Here is a 19,819-nt window from a genome sequence, read left to right as displayed (position 1 = left end):
GCACAGATTTGAGGCTAGAAAGTAAAAAAGATGCCAAAGGTAAAAAACGAATATCAATGATGATTCAATCAACATGGAGGCAAACAACAGTTTCTGTTTTATGGGAGAGTTCATCCCATTCACATTCACAGTTATGATTATTAATTATGTATTTCCCTCTATACTATTTTCCCCTGTTTATACTTTCCTCTCTCCTTTCACCCTGTCCCTCGTCACCAGTGTTTTGCTTCTGACCACCGCCTCCCTCAATCTGCCCTCCCTTCTATCAGCTCCCCCCCCACCGCTTTCCTTTTCTTTCCCCTTTCCTCTCCTACTTCCATGTAGGGTAAGATAAATTTCTATATCCAACAGTGTGTGTATGTTATTCACTCTTTGAGCCAAATCCAATGAGAGTAAGGTTCAAACAATGCTCACCCCCTCCTATCTTTCCCACCACTGTAATAGGTCTTTTGTGCCTCTCATGTGATATAATTTACCCTACTCTTCCTCCCCCTTTACTCTTCTCCTAGTACACCTCTTTTTTCACCCTCTTAATTTTTTTATATCATCACATCAAAGTCAACTTATACCTACACCCTCTGATTATGTATACTTCTTCTAACTGCCGTAATAGAGAGCCTGTGTAGGGATGTAAACAGTTTAATCTTTTTGAATAACATGGTTTTTTCTTTCCGATTTACCTTTTTATGCTTCTCATAAGTCTTGTATTTGAAGATCGAATTTTCTGTTCAGCTCTGAGTTTTTCATCAGGAATAATTGAAAAGTCCCCTATTTAATTGAGTGTCTATCTTCTCCCCTAAAATATTATGCTCATTTTTGCTGGGTAGTTGATTCTTGGTTGTAATCCAAGCTTCTTTGCTTTCCAGAATATCATATTCCAAGGCCTCCAATCCTATAATGTAGAAGCTACTAAGTCCTGTGTAATCCTGACTGTGGCTCCTTGATATTTTAATTGCTTCTTTCTGCCTGCTTGCAGTATTTTCTCCTTGACCTGATAATTCTGGAATTTGGCTACAATATTCCTTAGAGTTTTCATTTTGGAATCTCTTTCAGGAGGTGATTGGTGGATTCTTTCAATGACTATTTTACCTTCTGGTTCTAGGATACCAGGGCAGTTTTCCTTGATAATTTCTTGAAAGATGCTGTCCAGGTTCTTATTTTGATCGTGGCTTTCAGGTAGTACAATAATTCTTAAATTGTTTCTCTTGGATCTATTTTCCAGATCAGTTGTTTTTCCAATGAGGTATTTTACATTTTCTTCAGTTTTTTCATTCTTTTGATTTTGTTTGATTCATTTTTGATGTCTCATAGAATCATTAGCTTCTACTTGCCCAAATCTAATTTTTAAGAAATTATTTTCCTCATTGATCTTTTGTACCTCTTTTTCCATTTGGCCAATTCTACTGTTAAAGGAGTTGTTTTCTTCAGTGAATTTTTGTGCTTCCTTTTCCAAGCTGTTGACTCTTTTTTCATAATTCTCCAAAATAACTCTCATTTTTTCCCCCAATTTTTCTTCTGCCTCTCTCACTTGATTTTCAGAATCCTTTTTGGGCTTGAGACCAATTCATATTCCCCTTTGAAGCTTCACGTGTAGGCATTTTGACATTGTTGTTATCTTCTGAGTTGGTGTTTTGATCTTCTCTGTCGCCATAGTAGCTTTCTGTGGTCAAGGCTCTCTTTTGTTTTTTGCTCATTTTTAAAAGTTGAGCTCTGCTCCTGAGTGAGGCATGGGGCACTGTCCCAACCTTCTTGTGCTGAGGGTCAGGGGCCTGGTCACTGGCTTTCTGCACCAGAGCGTCAGATGCTGGCAGTTTGCCTTCTATGCTGGGGCTGCAGTGATGTGTCACTACCCTGCAGAGGCAGAACTGAGGGGCCTCGGTTGTTGATCTGTGATGTGACTTAGATCCTCTTGCTGGCTTGCCTGGACACTGTCTGCTCTGGGCTACACTCCCCTTTTACCCAAGTGAGATTGACCTTTCCTGAAGTTCTTCTAAGTTATCTTAAGCTGGGAAATTGTTTCACTCTGTCTTTTTGTGGGTTCTCTTGCTCCAGAATCCATTTAAAGGCTTGATTTAACATTGTTTCTGAGAGAAACTGAGGAGAGCTCAGGCAACTTCCTGGCTTTTCTCTGCCATCTTGGCTCTGCCTCTCAAGTATATGATTCTTAGAACTTGATCAGGGCTTAAGGTTTAACAAGAAAATCTTGTAGCTTGTCTTGAATGTGCTCTGGAACCTGCCTAGGACAGCTTGACCCACCTGGGTTTTCTCCTTCCTTATTAATCTTACATTGGCTAATCCCTAGACTTCCATGCCAAGTGATCTTTTGTTTGAGTTGAAGATGTTATTTCATCCTTTCTCACCATATTTTTTTATGATTACAGTCATTCCACTCCCTTTATCAGAAGCCTCTGGCAGTTGACCTCACAGTGGAAAATGGACAGAGACTGAAAGTGATCTATGGCTCAGTTGCAGGATTCCATGCCATCGATGTTGATTCTGGGATGGTTTATGACCTATACCTACCGACTCATGTAAGATAATCCCTTCTAATTCCCATAAATGATTATTTAATGATAGTTGCTTTCTTTCCTAGCTGGTTCTTCTAAAGCTTTTGAAAATGTCTGTCAAGCTTTTCTTATACTAACTACCAGCATTGATAAGGGAGTGCCCAAGTATATCAGACATTGGCCTTGGATAAAGAATGCAACTCCTTAATCCTTCTGAACTCCAATTCATTAGCTCATTCCTTAAAATGCAAAAGGACTATTTTCTGATAAGATGTCTTCAGATGTAGAGAAACCAACAAGGGAAAATTGTATTCTCAATCTGATTTTCATCACCAAGGATGCTGAGGTAGAAATAATGGAAACTTTTGGAGAAATGACTACTCCCTCCTAGATTTTGTGTTGGAAGAAAGGAATATTGAGCCTAATCTGAGATGCATCCTAAATTTGAGGAGAGAAGATTTCAGAGGGTTCAGAGGAAGGAGAGGTAGGATCCTATATGCCAAAATCTTTGGAAATCAGCCAAGAAGAGATGAGAAGTTTTCAAAAATTAAATTCTAAAGACAGAAAGGGGAATGATTCTAATGAAGAGGGAAAAGGATAATTGTCTGAAGAGACCAATGTAGATGCATAGAGAACTCACCAAAAAACTCAGATGTGGCAGAGTTGTTCACTTGGGAGAACGGAGGAATGCTGTAGATAGAGTTTACCTAGATTTTAGCACATGTTCAAAAGATGATGAGATATGGCATGGACAATTAGGTGGATTTGGATCTAGTTGAATGGTCAAGGTCAACTTGGAAAAAAGTTGGATGGTGAGGTCCAATGGTTTGATATCAACTTGGCAGGAGGTTCCCAGTGGAGTACCCCAGGGATTTATGCTTGGCCCTGTTCTATTTAACATTTCTACCCATGACGTATATAAAGGCACAGATGGTACGCTTATCAAATTGGCTTAAGCCACAAAGCTGGGAGAAAGAGCTAAACACTGGAAGACAAAGTCACAATCCAAAAACAAACTGTTGACAGGCTACAACATTGAGCCAAATCTAATAAGATGATATTTACAAGGGATAATTGCAAAGACTTATGTAGATCAAAAAATCCTATTTACAAGTACAAGATGGAGGAGGCACCATTAGGCAGCAGTTTGGCAGCCAGGTGATCTTGGGCCATGTTAAAGAGACATAGCTTCAGAAAAATGAGGAAACAACAGTCCTTCTTCTCTACCTTTGATGTGCCTTGCTCCATTTCCTTCAGGCAGGAAGCATAAAGGTGAGATTTGAACCCAGGCCCTCTGACTTCAGAGCCAATAGTCATTTCACTGCACCACACTATCTTCTGTAATATGGAAAAGCTAAGGGAGTCAGGTTGTTCCTTTTTCTTCTTAGGCTTTGCTTTTATTGAATGTTTTGTTGGTACTGATATTCAAAAAACTCCCGCCAGAAAGGATCTAGGAATCATTATTAACATGATAAAATCCCTTCCTGAGCAAATGGCTAGTGGGATTCCAAGCCTTCTGAATGCTTGAAGAGGTAATGATGATGAGGAAGAAAAGGAGAAGGAAGAGCAGGAGGTGGATGATGACAGTAATGAGGAGGAGAAAGAGAAAAACAACAGGCACCAGTTCCGGAGTAAGGAGGACCTGAATTCAAATCCAGCCTCAGACACTTGACACTTAATAGCTGTGTGACCCTGGGCAAGTCATTTAACCCCATTGCCTAGCCGAGAGAGAGAGAATGAGAATATAACAACATCTATTCTGGTGCTTTATGGTTTACGAAGTACTTTCCTCAAAACAATCTGTAGTGAATAAATGCTGGACTTGGATTCAAGAAGATGTGGGTTCAAATCCCACCTCTGACACTTATTAGCTATTTGGCCACAGGGTTCTCTGAGCCTCAGTTTTCTTATCTGTAAAATGGCAATAATGACACCTGAAGAACCTAGCTCTCAGATTTGTTGTAAGCTTCACGTGAACTAGTATATTTCATGTGTTTGGCAAACCTTAAAGTACTCTATAAATGTAAGTTATTATTATTGTCATCATCCCCATTTTATAGATACGAAACTGTGGCTCAAAGAGATGAAATGCCTTGCTCAAGGTCACTACATATCAGAGCCATGATTTGAACACAGGGTTCTTGGCTTGACACAACTAATTAGCAAAAAGGAAATAAAATCTTAGCTTGCATTAAGAATTTTGGCCTCCTGGTCCAGGTGATAGAAATGATAGTTCTGCTGTATTCTGCCCATCAGACTCCAACTGGAGAGTGATCTTCACTCCTGAGGGCCACATCTCAGGCAGATCATTAGTAAAACTGGAGAATGTCCCGAAGAGCATGATCAATACAAGAAAAGACCTTGAGGTCATGCCCCAGGAGGACAGAATGAAAGAACTGAGGGTGAGAAAATAAGACTCAGGAAGTAGCACATGCTAGTCACTTTCACAGTTTTAAAGGGCTTTCATATATAAGAGGGATTAGACTTGTTCTGCTTGGCCCCCGAGGGCAGAACTGGGACAGAGCAATGGGTTGAGGGTGCGGAGAGGTGTCTGAGCTGTCCACAAGCAGAACGGGCTCCCTCTGGAGATAGTGGGCTCCCCATCACGAGAGGTCTTTAAGCAAGACTGGCTAATGACTTGTTGGTGATACTGTAGAGGGGATTCTGAGTCAGGTGGGAGTAACTAGGACTAGATTGATCTAAAGTCCATACCAGCTCTGAAATCCTGTGATTCTAATTGCTAACAGTCTATGACTCCACATCCCTGGCTCTTTTGCTCTTTTCTTTCCTACCAGAAAGGAACATTTTCTAATTACTATATAAGATAGAGGAGTGAGGGAGGAGAAAATTAAGCCTTAAGCCTTTTAAATCACTCTTTTTGACAGCAGATACCCAGCCTAATTAGGATAGCTCATGTATGTACCAAAATAAATTTTTAATCTGAATGCCCCAATATCATCGGCCTCTCAGGAGAGCGTGGATATCATTCCTGTGGGTTCTTCCTTTTTAAAGCAGAACAATCTAAAAATAAACGTTAGCTTCAAGCTGCTGGATCAGAAATGCTGTGCTTCTCCGAGGGGACCCCAACCTGTTCAGAGGCTTTGCTTACTTTAGGGATGGTTGAAGAGACAAGAATTAGCTCTTGGTGTCTGTAGTTCAGTTTGATTAGAAAACGCCTGCATCGAGACCTGCTGACTCTCTCCTGGTCTTGCACTAGCACCTGAACTCTCCTCCTCTCCTGCCTTTCACCTCTCCTCTGCACCAATAGCTCATGGGAGTACCAAGGCAGCACATTAAAATCACTCTCCGCCTCTGGATCCCAGTTTTAGTTTTGCGGATAGTAACGGCTGAGACATGGACTCAAGCTCTTGGCCTGAGCGCTCTCAGTTTGGCAAGGACAGCTTCTGCCCTCCCTGTGGTGGTTAGTACATGAGATTGTGGACGTGGGGGTGGAGGGATGGGGCTGGGTTAAGAGAAGTCCTCCCCCATGTTGATAGTTTGGAGATGGTACCAAAAAGCTTGATGATGTTGACTTTGGGGGAAAATACTTGACTGGGAAAATGTCTAGTGTTGGAATTCATTTTTGTCACATGCTACTGTTGTGTGCAGCAGGAGAGTTAGAAATGCTAGGATGTTCTCTCATGCCTCAAACAGCTCTCTTGGTAAATGATATGCATGTTTGTTATTTTTTTCTGTATAGTAAATCTCTCACATTTAATTCCTGACCTCATGCAGTTGTTAAAGTCTACTGAGTATATGGTAGGGATGGTTTCTTTGGTCGAACATCTGCTAAAGATGTTCACATTTAGCAAAATGAAATATTTGAAGCTTAGTGCACTTTAAAAAATGTCTAATGATTCTATTTCTAGTTTGATTAGAAATTCTTCTTAGGTTCTAACTGGTTAATAAAGAATGAATGAGTTTAGGGTGTATACTCAGGCTTGGTGTCCGTTATCCTAAAATCTTCTTATGATGAGCCGCTTGGCTGGCCCTTGTTTGGGGAAAATCCTTTTTGAATCAAATGACATCTCTTCTTCCATGGTTTGTCAACACCAGTTCCTTGAGAAGAATTTGGGAGATTCTTCGGTGTCTGACATCCATCTTAACTTCTTCTGAGCTGGGATTTCTTTTCAAAATAAAGTGAAAGATTGAACAAGGACTATTTTATGAACTCTAGCATAATAACAGGAAAGAGACTCTTTCCAAGGGTTGGAGAGAAAAGCATATAGTCTTGTTGTGAAATAGATGTTTCTTTTCCCTTTCCTGAGCTGTAAACCTGCTTTGTGTTCATTGCACTGCCAAGTTCCTTTGATTGATGTAGGCTCTGGAATTGTAGTCAGGCTGGTCATCTAAATCCTTATAAAATATCATTCCAGATCCAGGGGAGCATTCAGCCACATACTATCATCATCCTGCCCAATACCAGTGGCACAGAACTTCTGCTCACCTATGAAGATGAAGGCGTCTATGTTGACATATATGGACATTTCACCAAGGAATCGATTTTGCAGTGGGGAGAAACCCCAGCATGCGTGGGTATGTATGAGACATAGTCCCTACCCAAATGGCTTGGTAGAGACTTCTTATATGTTCAGGTAGTTAGCATGAAAACAGAGCTCATCCATGGCTTTACACATCCTTTCATTGGGGGGCTCAGCAGGCTGACTGATAAATGTACATTTTGTGCTTAAAACATTTGGGGCAAGGACAGACTTGGGGATGTTGGAGTTGGTGTTCATTCACAATAATCACATGACTGAAACCCAATCAGATTTGATTCTATAATCATATATTAATTTTGGTTTTGTTTACTCTCCATACAGAATTTATATAGACAGTGAAAATGTACCCCCACACCCCCACTTCCAGCTGATTTATTCCTGTATCTGCCTTTATTAAAGAGACCAGCACATAGAAAGGGGGAGGAAATGTTTGCATCCCTCACAGTAGCGTTTCATGTAGAAATATTTCACAGGCTCATAGGATCCTAGATGTATCGGACACAGAGAACACAAAATAACAAGAATTTGCATTCAAGTTCATAAAAGAGCAAGACAAATGACCTTCTTTCTCTGACAAACTCCATTCCCCATCTCACCCAGATCATAGTGATAGCATCATGGGAATATGGAATTTAGAACTTGAAGGACCTGTGAGATTATCTAGTCTGGGGCTTCTTAAACTTTTTCCACTTGTGACCCCTTCAGCACTTCTTAAACTGTGTAACCGCAATACTTTTTTTAATCATTTATTTGTCTTTTACTTGATAACTTCAGTTGTTTTATACCAGTCACTTCCTAATATCTCCTTCCCGCCTCCCCTCATGGAATCCTTCTAATAAAACCGCAAAGTCAAATGTATCGTCCAGACAGTTCAGAAAAACAGAGATAGCACGTGCAGTATTCCACACTTGTAGTCCCCCCTTCTCTACTAAGAGGAGGGGTATATGCTTCCACATCTGTTTTCCAGGATAGATATTGATCATTGCCATTAATCTGAGCTCAGAGATACCTTTGAGTATCATTTCCATTTTCATCATGGTAGTTGTTATAGGTGCTTTTCCCTCAGTTCTACCTTGCTTCATGTCGGTCAGTCCTCCCCATGCTTCTCTAAATGCCTCATATTTGTTATTTCTTACAGTACAATAATATTTCATTAAATTCATGTACCACATTTGGTTAGCCATTCCCCAATGGAAAGACATCTACTTTGTGTCTAGTTCTGAGTCCAAGTCTTACAAAACAAATCCTTTTATTAAGGGGATCTGTTCATTGAAGTTTGGATTCAGTCAAAAAGCTGCACTTGAGGACCTAGAGGACCACATGTGGCCTCGAGGCCATAGGTTCCCCACCTCTGGTCCAGTACCTTCCCCCATCACAAAAAAGTACTGCTATGAATGTTTTCATGTATGTGGGACCTTTCTTTGTATCTTTGACCTTCTTGGAATACCCCCAAGAAAGAAAGGAAGTTGCCTTGACTGTTTATGGTTGTGGGTATGAGTCCTTTGTGTTTTGTATTTTCAGGGGTGCCCTCCTGATATCTGACTCTCCCAGAAGTGTCATTCTTTCCTCCCTGTTGTGTTAGGGTCAACTATTCCATAGCCTTCTTTATTCTCTCTTGACCTTTCTCTCTGTAGTTTGATTATGTTGGGCTTTATCTGGTCTTGAGCACTAGTGACAGGGTTAGGGTGAATGGACTTCATTGTCACAACCTTCGATATTTTCTAGTTGTGCAGCTCCAGTATTTTTCAGATGAGAAAATGGAGGTCCATTGAGGGGAAGTAACCTGTTCAAGGTCACCCAGGTATTAAATAACAGAGATGCCCTCCTTTATCGTAAAAACTTTCCATTCTTGCTTAACAGCGCAGTCAACCTAGAAGTACTGTGTTGGTTAGAATATTTTCTTGGTGTTCAGACATTTGAGAAAGTTCACTTGGTCAGTTGTGTTCCATGCAAACCAGAGACACTGGAGGAGTGTCACAAACAGGCCCAGGGAACCTGCAGACAAATATACCCATCTGGCCAGAAGATTCCAGTTACTCTGCAGCCCATAAACAAATTCTCTCCACTCCTCACCCCCAATCCATGATGGAAAATTAGATGTCTGGACTGTAGCCATTTAAATAACCACCTGATCAGTTCCCCAGATGTTCTGCCCTTGCTCTTGGGTTAGAGTCAAACATTCCATACACTTGCATAGCCCTTCTCGACCTTTCTCTCTCTACCTCAGTTAGGTTGGGCTGCGTGTGGAAGTGAGAACATGTGGTGGCACAGTTAGAGCGAGAGAGCTTCTTTGGCACAAGCGTTTATGGTTTCCAATGGTGATTGTACCCGTATCCAAAAAGAAGGGATTCTGTGACACTATTTTAAATAGTGCCCTGAAAACGTGTCCCCGATTCTTCAAATAGGTGAGAGCCCAGAAAAGGTTGAAAACCATCGGCTCTCAAGGAGCCCATTTTCAGTGACAGAGAAGGCAAAGGCTTGTAACATAATTGACAGATCTGGGGCAAGGAAACCTAAAAATAACAGATCTGGGTCTAATCTTTACAGTGACATCTCTGCAACCAACATGTTCATCAGAAACAGAAATAAGGAGGTTCATTTCTACTAGGAAATTTAATAAAAGTTCACTCTATTAGCACTATTTGATACTTAATTGTAGGGGTCAAAGGGGTGGTGAGAAGTTATAGGATCACAGTCAGAGATCTTGAACTGGAAGGGACTTCAAAAGTCATCCAATTCAACCCCCTTATTATTACAGAGGAAGAAACTTAGGCTCAAAGAGGTTAAGTGACTTGCTCAGGGTCCCACAGTTAGTAAGTAACAGAGACAGGGTTTGAACCCTGGTTTCTGGTTCCACATCCAGCACTCTGTCTGCTGTACCACTGCCTCTATGTCTTCTAGTTCAGCCCTGTCCTTAGGCACAACAATACTTGACCCAAAAAGTTAAAATATTTCATCGACATGGGCTATCAGAGCTGAAAGAGAAGAGAAAGCCCATCTAATCTAGCCCTGTCTTTATACCAAGGGGGAGAAGAGACCTACCTAAGGTCATTCAACCAGCCATTGGCAAAATTGGAACAAGAACCTAGACTCCTTACTCCCAGTCAGTCCAGTGTTTCTTTTACTATAGCTTGAGAACTTTATCAAGAAGGCCCCCCATGTCTCCCTCAAAGGACATTTGATCTTTAAAAGGGGACAAAGTAATGGAACATCTCCAGGGCAGGGTTCTAGGCATCCAGCACAGTGTACTGGTGGGGTGGGGGTGGGGTGAATGGGAAGAAGTATGTGCAGGGGAATTGGTTTCTAGCTTACCTAATTATGGAGGTGGTGAACTCTTAATTATCCTCTGGAGTAGAAGGGGGTCATGGCACGGCCAATGATCCAAAAACCCCGCCAGCTTGGCCTCAGACTCTATTGGTTATGCTTTTCTTAAAGTTAATAGAATTTTATAGACTTCACCTTATGCATATGTAAAATAAATGATCGATGATGAAGCAGCTGCTTGTCTCCTGACAGAAAGGTGATAGACTCAAGATGAAGAATGAGAAACACATTTTCAGACAAGGTCAATGTGGAAGTTTGTTTTGTTGGACTATCCATATTTGTTACAAGGCTTTGATTTTGTCTTTTTGGTGGGAGGGAGTGGAAAAGAAAGAAAATAAATTTTTATTAACTGGAAAAAAGCCAAATAAGCTGAAAGCTACATAAAAATAAAATGAGAATAAAGTAGATGAATTCTAATTTCCTATCCATCTCTAAAATAATATGATTCTTGTAATTAAAATAATTGGTTTGTAGATGTTAATAAAATAAAATAAATGATAGCATTGTGAAAAGACATTTTGATTTACAGGTTAAATCTCTCCAAAATTAACAATAGCTGGCATTTGTATAGCATCTTAAGGTAGGCAAAAAGCTTTACAAAAATGTTATCTCACTTGGTCCTCACAACAACCCTTGAGGTAGGTGCTATTATTATTCCCATTTTACAGATGAGGAAACTGAGGCAAACAGTTACCCCACCCCCGCTGCCATAAAATATAGTCATATTTTTGACTTTTCCAATAAGTAGCCTGGAAGCTATGAAAATCAGAAAATGTCTGTGGAAGACTCTTTAGGCAAGTGACACTAAAAGAATAGATAAGACATATAAATAGTTGTGCCCTTCTCTGAGCATTGAAAAGAGGGTGTGCTATGGAGTCCCAACCATTTCAGAATCCTGGAATAGTCCATTTCTAAGTACTCCACCTTGGGCGGCTAGGTAGTGCTGCATTGGATAGAGCACTAGGCCTGGAGTCAGGAAGACCTTAGTTCAAACCTGGCCTCAGACACTTATTAGCTGCGTGATGCTGGGCAAGTCACTTAACCCTGTTTGCTTCAGTTTCCTCATCTGCAAAATGAACTGGAAAAAGAATGGCAAATCACTCCATTATCTTTGCCACGGAAACCCCAAATGGAGTCATGAAGAGTAAGACATGACGGAAACAACTGAACGACAGTTATGTTCAAATCTGGTCTCAGACACTTCCTAGCTGTGTGACCCTGGGCAACTTAACCCTGTTTGCCTCAGTTTCCTCATCTGTCAAATGAGCTGGAGAAGGAAATGGCAAACTGTTCCAGTATCTTTGCCAAGAAAACCCCCAAAGGGGTCATGAGAGTTGGACATGACTGAACAACTCTTTTACTCTAGGCCACCATCTAAGATTCATTTTATGGAGGAGAAAACTAAGGCTGAGAGAAGTGAGTGTCTGAAGCAGGATATGAACTCTGGTCTGGTCTTCCTGACTCTCGGCTCAGTGCTCAGTGTGCTGTATCACGTAGTCCTCTCCTTGGCCGTGTGCTTTTAACTACACTGTGCTGCTTGGTAACAGTAGGGAGAAAGTGCAGAAGAAGCCCTCAGACATGACATGAGGTAGGACACTGGCCCACTTTTCGGGAAGCTCTGAAACCATCATATTTTCTTTTCCCTCACTCTGAGTCCTGCCCATAAGTAATTTCAATCTCAAAATTGTGTATTACAACTTCAGTGGAGCCCTTCTAAATTTTTCCCGTTTCTCAATTTGGAATTATTAATCAATTTAATATCATATTAATTGACTGCCTTTTTATTTTTATTTTTTTTTTTGCAGCAACAATTGATTTATCTCTACTTTTTCCATCAGAAAAATCCAACTGGTTAAAACTTCCCCCAAATCCAGGCATACACAGTGAGAAAAGCTCCCCCAAGTCAATCTTTGACATTGTCCTGAGCCCTAATAAACCTTTACAATCAATAACTTAGTCTCTCTGAACTTTCCATCAACAGTATAAAACAATATAAACAAAGATGTTAGAATACCGAGGTGTAATATCAAAACTCAGGCAATCTTTAAGCAGTTCATGGCTTGGAAAGTAATGAGACCTCTTTTCCCCAATCCCAGGTAATAAAATTCGATACATCACATCTTTGAGGGTAGAGTACACTTACAAGCTGGGGTAAGCCATGCATTCATATGTCTGTCTTAAAAATTTTCTGTCAGATTTTGTTTTCAAGACCAAACTGGAAACCATGTGATACCAAAACCTTGGGCCCCGGCAAGTTTTAGCACATAGCTGAGACATCTTTGCTTAATTAACAAAACATGCACATACTATTTGTAATCAAATGTCAGTAGGTAAGGAGATGCAAAGAAACTTGGAATATATATTTTTAGTGTTTTGTTGGCACCCTTTTGTATTTCTTACATTATTGTCACTTCCCAGGGACTCTCTCTGCCCAACAGAGCCCTCTCTTTTAACAAATGAGTCCAGTTGAGCAAAACAAATCCACACATTGTCTATGTCTAAAAATGTGTGCCACATTCTGCACATGAAGTCCTCACCTCTCTCCTGATCCTTGGAAATCCAGTCCTACTTCATAAGGTCATTGTGAGGTTCAAATAAGATAAATGTATGTAAAACTTTTTGCAAACTTGGAAGTGCTATAGAAATGTCGGTTTTTTGTTTTGGACCAGACCTGTGATTACACTGATCCCACCATCCTCCTTCCATCTGTTCTGCAATTTAGGTTTTTGAAAGTTGCCTGGGGGCATAGAGAGATGAAGGGATCCCATAGTCAGTAAAAGACAGTGTCCAAGTCTTGACTGAATGGGATGCACGAGTGGGATCCATTAGTGTTGTCTGCTGGGGAAACACTTCTACGTGCTGAACGCATGTGGGAGCTATGTTTCCTAGCCCGTGTGGATCCTGGGAACGTGAACGCTCAGGATACAAGGAAACAAAGCATCTAAGGAAGAAAACTTACATGGTTAATTCAGTGCACTAAACACTTACAAACAGGTACCTGTGCAATGCCCTATGTTAGGTACTAGTCAGTTTCCTGAGTCTGAGTATACGTAAAGATAAGTTTGGCGCCAAGAAGTGGTGACCAAGTGTGGGGGTCAGGGCCCACATGAGACTAGGTGAGCATTAGGAGACTGGTTAGCTAGCTTTGGTCTGCAGGCTGCTTTGAGTGGCCATCCCAACTCCGAGGGCCTAAAAAACCCCAGGCTCTGGGCGCTGGGATCCTGACCCAAGCAGTTTGCACTGCACTGTGAAAGGGAATGTGAGTTGCTGACAAGTTCTTAGTGTGTCCTCAGGCTCAGAATGGTTCACAGTACCTTTGGCAAAGAGATTGCCACTTAAGTGGGCATAACCTTTTAACAAGCCTTTTTATGCCTATTTGATATACGTAACTGCAGCTTAGGGACGGCTTTGGTTTAAACAAAGACATTCTAGTAACTCCAGAAAATTTCAAAAATACAAATGAGTTGGTAGTGTTAAATCTCTTCCCTTTTACAAAGAAGAAAAAGGAAAATTGAGTGGAATTCTGATCTTTCCCCTTATTTAATTTGATATTTTCTAAATCCTTTCAGCTTCTGTCAAAACCTTGATATTATTTAAATGTTAGGGTTTTTCTTAATTTATGAAAATGGGCTTCCCTATGAAGAATGTGGCCTCTAAGCTCTTTCATTCAACTTTAATGACATTCTCTTCACAGCACCAGCTGGTTGAGCAGCTATTTACATAATGAGGGTTTCTGCATTAAGGCACTTATTGTCATAATCTTTATTGCCATAAAGTAATATAAAACTGCTTAAAAAAAAAACCTTCAAAATCCTGGTCAAGAGAGAGCCTTAAAAACTTCAAATCTGGTTAAGTCCTGCTTAGAACATGGAAATCTATTCAATTACATTACGAATGCTATAATCAATACCCTGAGCTGGCCCTTTTCCTTAACAGTTTTCATTGCTTAAGAGTCCATCTGCTTCCCACATACTTCATTTATACGGGACTATAAACCTAGGTAAGTTGTGGTCCCCCTAAAATATTCATTTCCTTCAAAGCTCAGCTCAAGTGCCACATTCTACCAAACATGTCTTCTGATCCTCTCTCCCCTGCCCTCCAAAATTACCTTGTATTCATTGTGTATATACTTATATAAACTGATGTCATCTCTCCCATTAGAATATAAGCTCTGTGAGGGCAGAGGCAGTTTCGGTTTTTGTCTTTGTATCCCTAGTGCCTAGCACAGTGCTTGGAGTATAAAGGGTGTTAATAAATGCTTGTTGGTTGCTTATACTGTACTTAAATAAAGGGGTGTGAGTGGATTTGAATTTCTGTTTAAAAAAAAAAAGAATCCATTCTTGATTCTCTCTCGTAATGGGGATCAGAGATCAAATCAATAATGGAAATCCAGAAGCCCTGTGTCTGCCAGATGTCACAATCCCTTAGAAAGGGGCAAAGAAATGGCACAATGAACAGGTCTGAGTACCAAGAGATGTTCCCAAGCCGTGCCAACTGGCAGTGAACTATGGCCACTGGGATGAGGAAAGGCAGCAAAGGGCTGACTGGGTTCATTCACAAACTGGATAGTCTTTCGGTAACCCAGAATGGACCACAATTCGCAGCTTTCTAAGTTTTTCCTTTTGCTTTTCTGTCATCAGCCTATCTCCAGTCAAACCAGATCATGGGCTGGGGAGAGAAAGCAATCGAGCTGCGCTCTGTAGAAGCTGGAAACCTGGAAGGAGTGTTTATGCACAAGAAATCCCACAAGCTCAAATTTCTGTGTGAACGAAATGACAAGGTGAGTATGTTCTGAAGGAGCAATTAACCAGCAAAAGTTGGAAATTAACTAGTTTAACCAAGGGAGAGATGTGCTTTTCCTCACTGCTCATTAAGAAAGAACTAACCATGCTAACCCAAAAAATGGTTAAACCCAGTTGGTTAAACGAGTTGGAAATTAACTAGTTTAACCAAGGGAGAGAAGTGCTTTTCCTTGCTGCTTATTAAGAAAGAACTAAATGTCTGCATAATGTTGCCAAAGGCAAATTCACCTTTCCCAGCAGAAATAGCTGGGGCATTTCTTGATTGAGTAAATGATTAAATGTGATTTTCAAAGAAAAACATTTGCAAGAAAAATCAAAGATTCCAGTCATGTCCCAAGCAGAGCTTAGCCATGATTTCTTTTGCTGTAGAACAGGTTATTGTATTTGAGCCACAGGCCCTTTTCTCTTCAAATTAAAATAAGGCCTTTAAACAGACTGTAAGAGCCTTTTAAAGCTGTCTGGGTAGCCCAAAGTGAAGGGGAGGTTTGGCACCTGCATTTGATTTGATCAATATTGACAACCAAAGCAAATTTCTAGGCAAGAAGCAAGGAGGGATAAGAGGGCAGAGCTTAGGATGGGGCACCTTAAGGCTGAAAGTGGGCAGCAGGCAGGGCCAGTGAACATCCAAGGTGACTTATAATGAATGCATCCATCAGATGAAGCCACTGGGTCAGAATCAGAATCCCAGGCAAAAAGCGCTAGAGCTGACAAGAACCTCAGAGGTCATCTAGTCCTACTGCCTCATTTTACAGAGAGAGAAAATGAGGCCCAGGGAGGAGGCTCACATAGGCAATAAGTGTCAGAGCAGGGATTTGAATGCATGTCTTCTGACATTAAGGTCAGTGAATTTTCTACCACATCATGCTAAATGGCATCTTTGGTCGGCCCCTTTAAGTATGCATATGATTCATTAGATGAAAAAAGAGTCATCACAGGTCACAGCTGTCAGTAAGAAATATGTTACATGCACACAGCCCATCAAAGCAGCTACTTAGCAGGAGAGCCCTTCCAACGCTTCTGAGGGTCTGTGCGGAGGATATGGGGGAATGGAAGGGGTGCTTTTAGCTATGTCAGGAGAAAAGCAGTGTATTCTGGGCTTACTCTAGTACTTTTCGGTTTGGCCCATTCCAATGGAGTACATGAGCTGTTTTGATCCTAGTGGGCAAAAACAGGAGCAGTGGGTGGAGGTTACAGAGAAGTAAATTGAGGCTTGATGTCAAGGGGGGAAAACTTCTTAATAAGTAGAACCGTCATGAAGTGGAATAGGCTGTCCCCGGCGGTATGGTGGCTTTCCCCACATTGAAAGTCTTAAATAGGCAGCTAGGTGGTGCAGTGGATAGAGCACAGCCCCTGGAGTCAGGAGGACCTGAGTTCAAATCCATCCTCAAGATGCATAACACTTACTAGCTGCGTGACTCTGGGCAAGTCACTTAACCCCAATTGCCTCACCAAAAAAGAAAAAAAAAGTCTTAAATAAAGGCTGGATGACCCTTTGTCAAGGATGTTGTAGAAGGGAATTGTTGCTCAGGCATGGTTTGGACCATGTGCCTCTGAGGTCCTTTCCATCTCTCAGATTCTTTGCTTCTCAAAGTATCCCTGGAAATTTGCAGTGGCCACTTGAGATGCTCAAGCTATCTCACATCAGAGGTCTGTCTCATGGCAGCCATAACGTTAGCAAGTTTGGGTTCCCAGGGACGTAAAATGAAAATGAGTCAACCATTATATTTTGCTGTAAATAAGACAACATTATCTCCCTGGTCTTCATTCCAGAAATCTTGCAAATTTTGCAGATTTTTAGAGACATGAAAGGGAATTTTTGAACCCCCAATAATCAGGAACTACTGTAAGAAGTCCCAAGTAGAGATGATTCACAATGAGTTTGGGCTGCATTGACTTTGACAGGCAGCTCACAAGTTGTATTCAGAAGAATAAATGTGGGAGTTGGCAGAGTTGGTTTCATCTTGTGTCCAAGGGCAAGGAGAGAGGTGGTCTATAATGTAGTGTACCCAAGGATCTATCCTTGGCCTTGGGTTATTCAGCCTCTCTATCAACAGCTTGAATGAAGCAATTAAAAGGTATATAGCAGCTAGGTGGTACAGTAGATAGATAGTAGATAGAGTGCTAGACCTGGGGTCAGGAAGACCTGAGTTCAAATTCAGTCTCAGACACTTTCTAGTTGTGTAACACTGAACAAGTCACTTAACCTCTATCTGCCTCAATTTTCTTCTCTGTAAAATGAAGATAATAATAGTGCCTACCTTCCAGGGTTGTTATGAGGACCAAATGAGATAGTATTGGTAAAGAGCTTTGCAAACCTTAAAGCACTATATAGATGATGATGATGATGATGATAGTGCTAGCAGATTTGTAGGTGAAACAAAGCTAGTAGCAGTAGCTAATATATTGGTTATCTGTGTCCAGAAACGTCTCAACAATATAGAATAGTGGGCCAAATCTTACAAGTTGAAATTTAATAGGGATAAATGTAAAGGTCTACATGTGGGTTACAATAACCATCTTCACAAATACTGAATGGGCAAGAGGACCATTTGTCTTTCCTTGGTCTTTAGACTGTTTATCTGAAAAAGATCTGAGGCTCAAGTCAACAGTTTGGCATGCAGCCAAAAAGAATATAATACCCCAAAGAGGGTAGGCAATAGTTGTGAAACAGTACCATGCCCTAATCAGACTGCATTGGAAACAGTATCATGGGCTGTAACTCTGGAAGGGACCTCAGCCATCATTTAGTGCAACCTCCTCATTTTATGGATTGAGGAAATTGAGTATTGGGTTCCATTCTGGCCACAACACTTTAGGAAGCACATAGACACTCTGGAGTATGTCCAGAAGAAAGCAATCGGGATAGTGAGAAGATTTGAGCCCATGTCCTATGTGGATCAGTTGAAGAAACTGGAGAAGAGAGTACTTAAGCACAACATGATAGCAAACAGTCTTCGATTCCTTGAAGGGCTGTCACATGGAAGAGAGATGAGAGTTGGTCTGCTTGGCCCGGAGAGCAGAACTAGGAACAATGGGGGTAGCAATGGGGGGCAGATTTGGGCTTAATCGTAAGGAAAAACTTGCAAATGGTTAGGGCTGTCCCCAAGTGGCATAGGCTGCCTTGGGAGCTAGTGGGCTTCATATCTCTGGAGGTCTCCAAGAGCAGGAAACCCACTCATCTGAGATACTGTAGTACTAGTAGGATTCTTGTTCAGGGGCGTGTTGGATTAGAGGTGTCTGAGATTCTGTGATTTGTACCACATGTATTAGAAAGTGATAACACTGCATTTTTTTTTAAAAGAGTCTGTAGTTCATTTCAGACTTTTTGCTAATTCAGTCTTCTCCTCCTATCCCTTGCCCTGACCCTCATTGTCTAAATTAGTAAGTTTGGATAAATAAAGTTTACACAATAGGTGATGTTATTCTCATTTAACAGGTGAAAGTAAATTGCAATTGCAGTATTCGGCCTTTTTTCTCTTCCTCAAATATCAGGTTAAAAGTGTCTGAAATGCCAGCTGATGATGTTTCAACTTCTCTCCTTTTTTTTTCTCCCCTAAGGTATTCTTTGCCTCTGTCCAATCTGGCTCCAGTCAGATTTACTTTATGACCCTTGGGCAAAATACGCTCTTCAACTGGTAAACGCCGGAAGAAATGGTTGGATATTTCCAGGGATTGAAACCGTGTCAAAATGAAGTTTGCACACATGCACACATTTGCACTTTTCATCTGCAAATATCTTGTCATTCATTCAGTTATCTTTCCGTTGTATCCTTCAGGAAAATGATGAAAACAAACATTCAGCTTATAATGTAGCATAGAGTAATTCCGATGAGAAATGCAGCTTATAGAGAATTATTGCAAGCTCTATATACTCTCAAAGGAGTGTGCTCTCATTTATAGAATTATTTTAAGCTTTTAAGCTTTATTACTTTAACTTTGATATATTAACCTTTATTTACTTAGTAACTCTGTGTGGATTTTACAGTGCAGGATTCGTAAAAACCTGCCACAAATGTTATTCCAGGCAATTTTTGGAACTATTGACATTGCTTTTTGTCCAGAAGAAAAAGAAATGATGCAAATCAGAACTAATTTTTGAAAGCTAGAACCAAACGCTAAGTCATAAGGTAGAGATGACAGAAACAATGCCATAAATCAAACAAAGGTGGTGCCTTGGTTCCAGGAGCACACAATAACAGAACAGGAGAAAGTTACATCCATGTTCTTCCTGCAAAGTTTAATGACCTGGACATTAAACTTTGTCAAGACACAGAGTAATAACTATCTATCTGTATTAGTTTTTCCCCATATTATATCCATTTCCCTGTAGTGTAGAGACTTTTCCTCTTATACTTGGTGTCCCATGAATAGGATCCTGAGCACCTATCATTGATGGTTTAAGAAAAGAGGCTCTCAAATGTTGCATCGGCAATGGCTGCTTTGACAACTCATGGATGATATACTTGTATTCTTGGCCTGCTAGACACAGAGGCCAAAGAATGGATTTTTACAAGATTTTAAATTAGGTATCTATTAAAATCTCACTCCAAAGAAAGACTGACAACCACAATTCTGATCCACTCTACTTTCAAATTTGCACTCCAGTTACTGAAAATGGGCAACATCTATTCCCAATGATTGTTGAATGGAGGAATGGCAATGTGGTGTAGTGGACAGACTCTGG

The 19,819-nt window shown here is 40.8% G+C and overlaps 1 protein-coding gene across 1 annotated transcript in view; it reads left to right on the top strand.

The window, feature by feature from the left end:
* The window catches only part of LOC114042722 (mitogen-activated protein kinase kinase kinase kinase 4-like), a 228,954-nt gene extending 209,983 nt beyond the window's left edge, over positions 1-18,971 (top strand). Inside the window, exons 28-31 of the mRNA XM_027861416.1 lie at positions 2,382-2,531; positions 6,884-7,043; positions 14,974-15,113; positions 18,694-18,971. Coding sequence (XP_027717217.1) covers positions 2,382-2,531; positions 6,884-7,043; positions 14,974-15,113; positions 18,694-18,774 — 531 coding nt within the window. The 3' untranslated portion in view covers positions 18,775-18,971. The remainder of the gene's footprint in view (positions 1-2,381; positions 2,532-6,883; positions 7,044-14,973; positions 15,114-18,693) is intronic.
* The last annotated feature ends 848 nt before the right edge of the window (positions 18,972-19,819 follow it).

Source organism: Vombatus ursinus, unplaced genomic scaffold, assembly GCF_900497805.2.
Source record: "Vombatus ursinus unplaced genomic scaffold, bare-nosed wombat genome assembly UNPS02014735.1, whole genome shotgun sequence".
In the NCBI taxonomy this organism is placed as follows: Eukaryota; Metazoa; Chordata; class Mammalia; order Diprotodontia; family Vombatidae; genus Vombatus; species Vombatus ursinus.
Note: the sequence above shows the minus strand (reverse complement) of the source record. Positions and strands in the feature narration are given on the sequence as shown.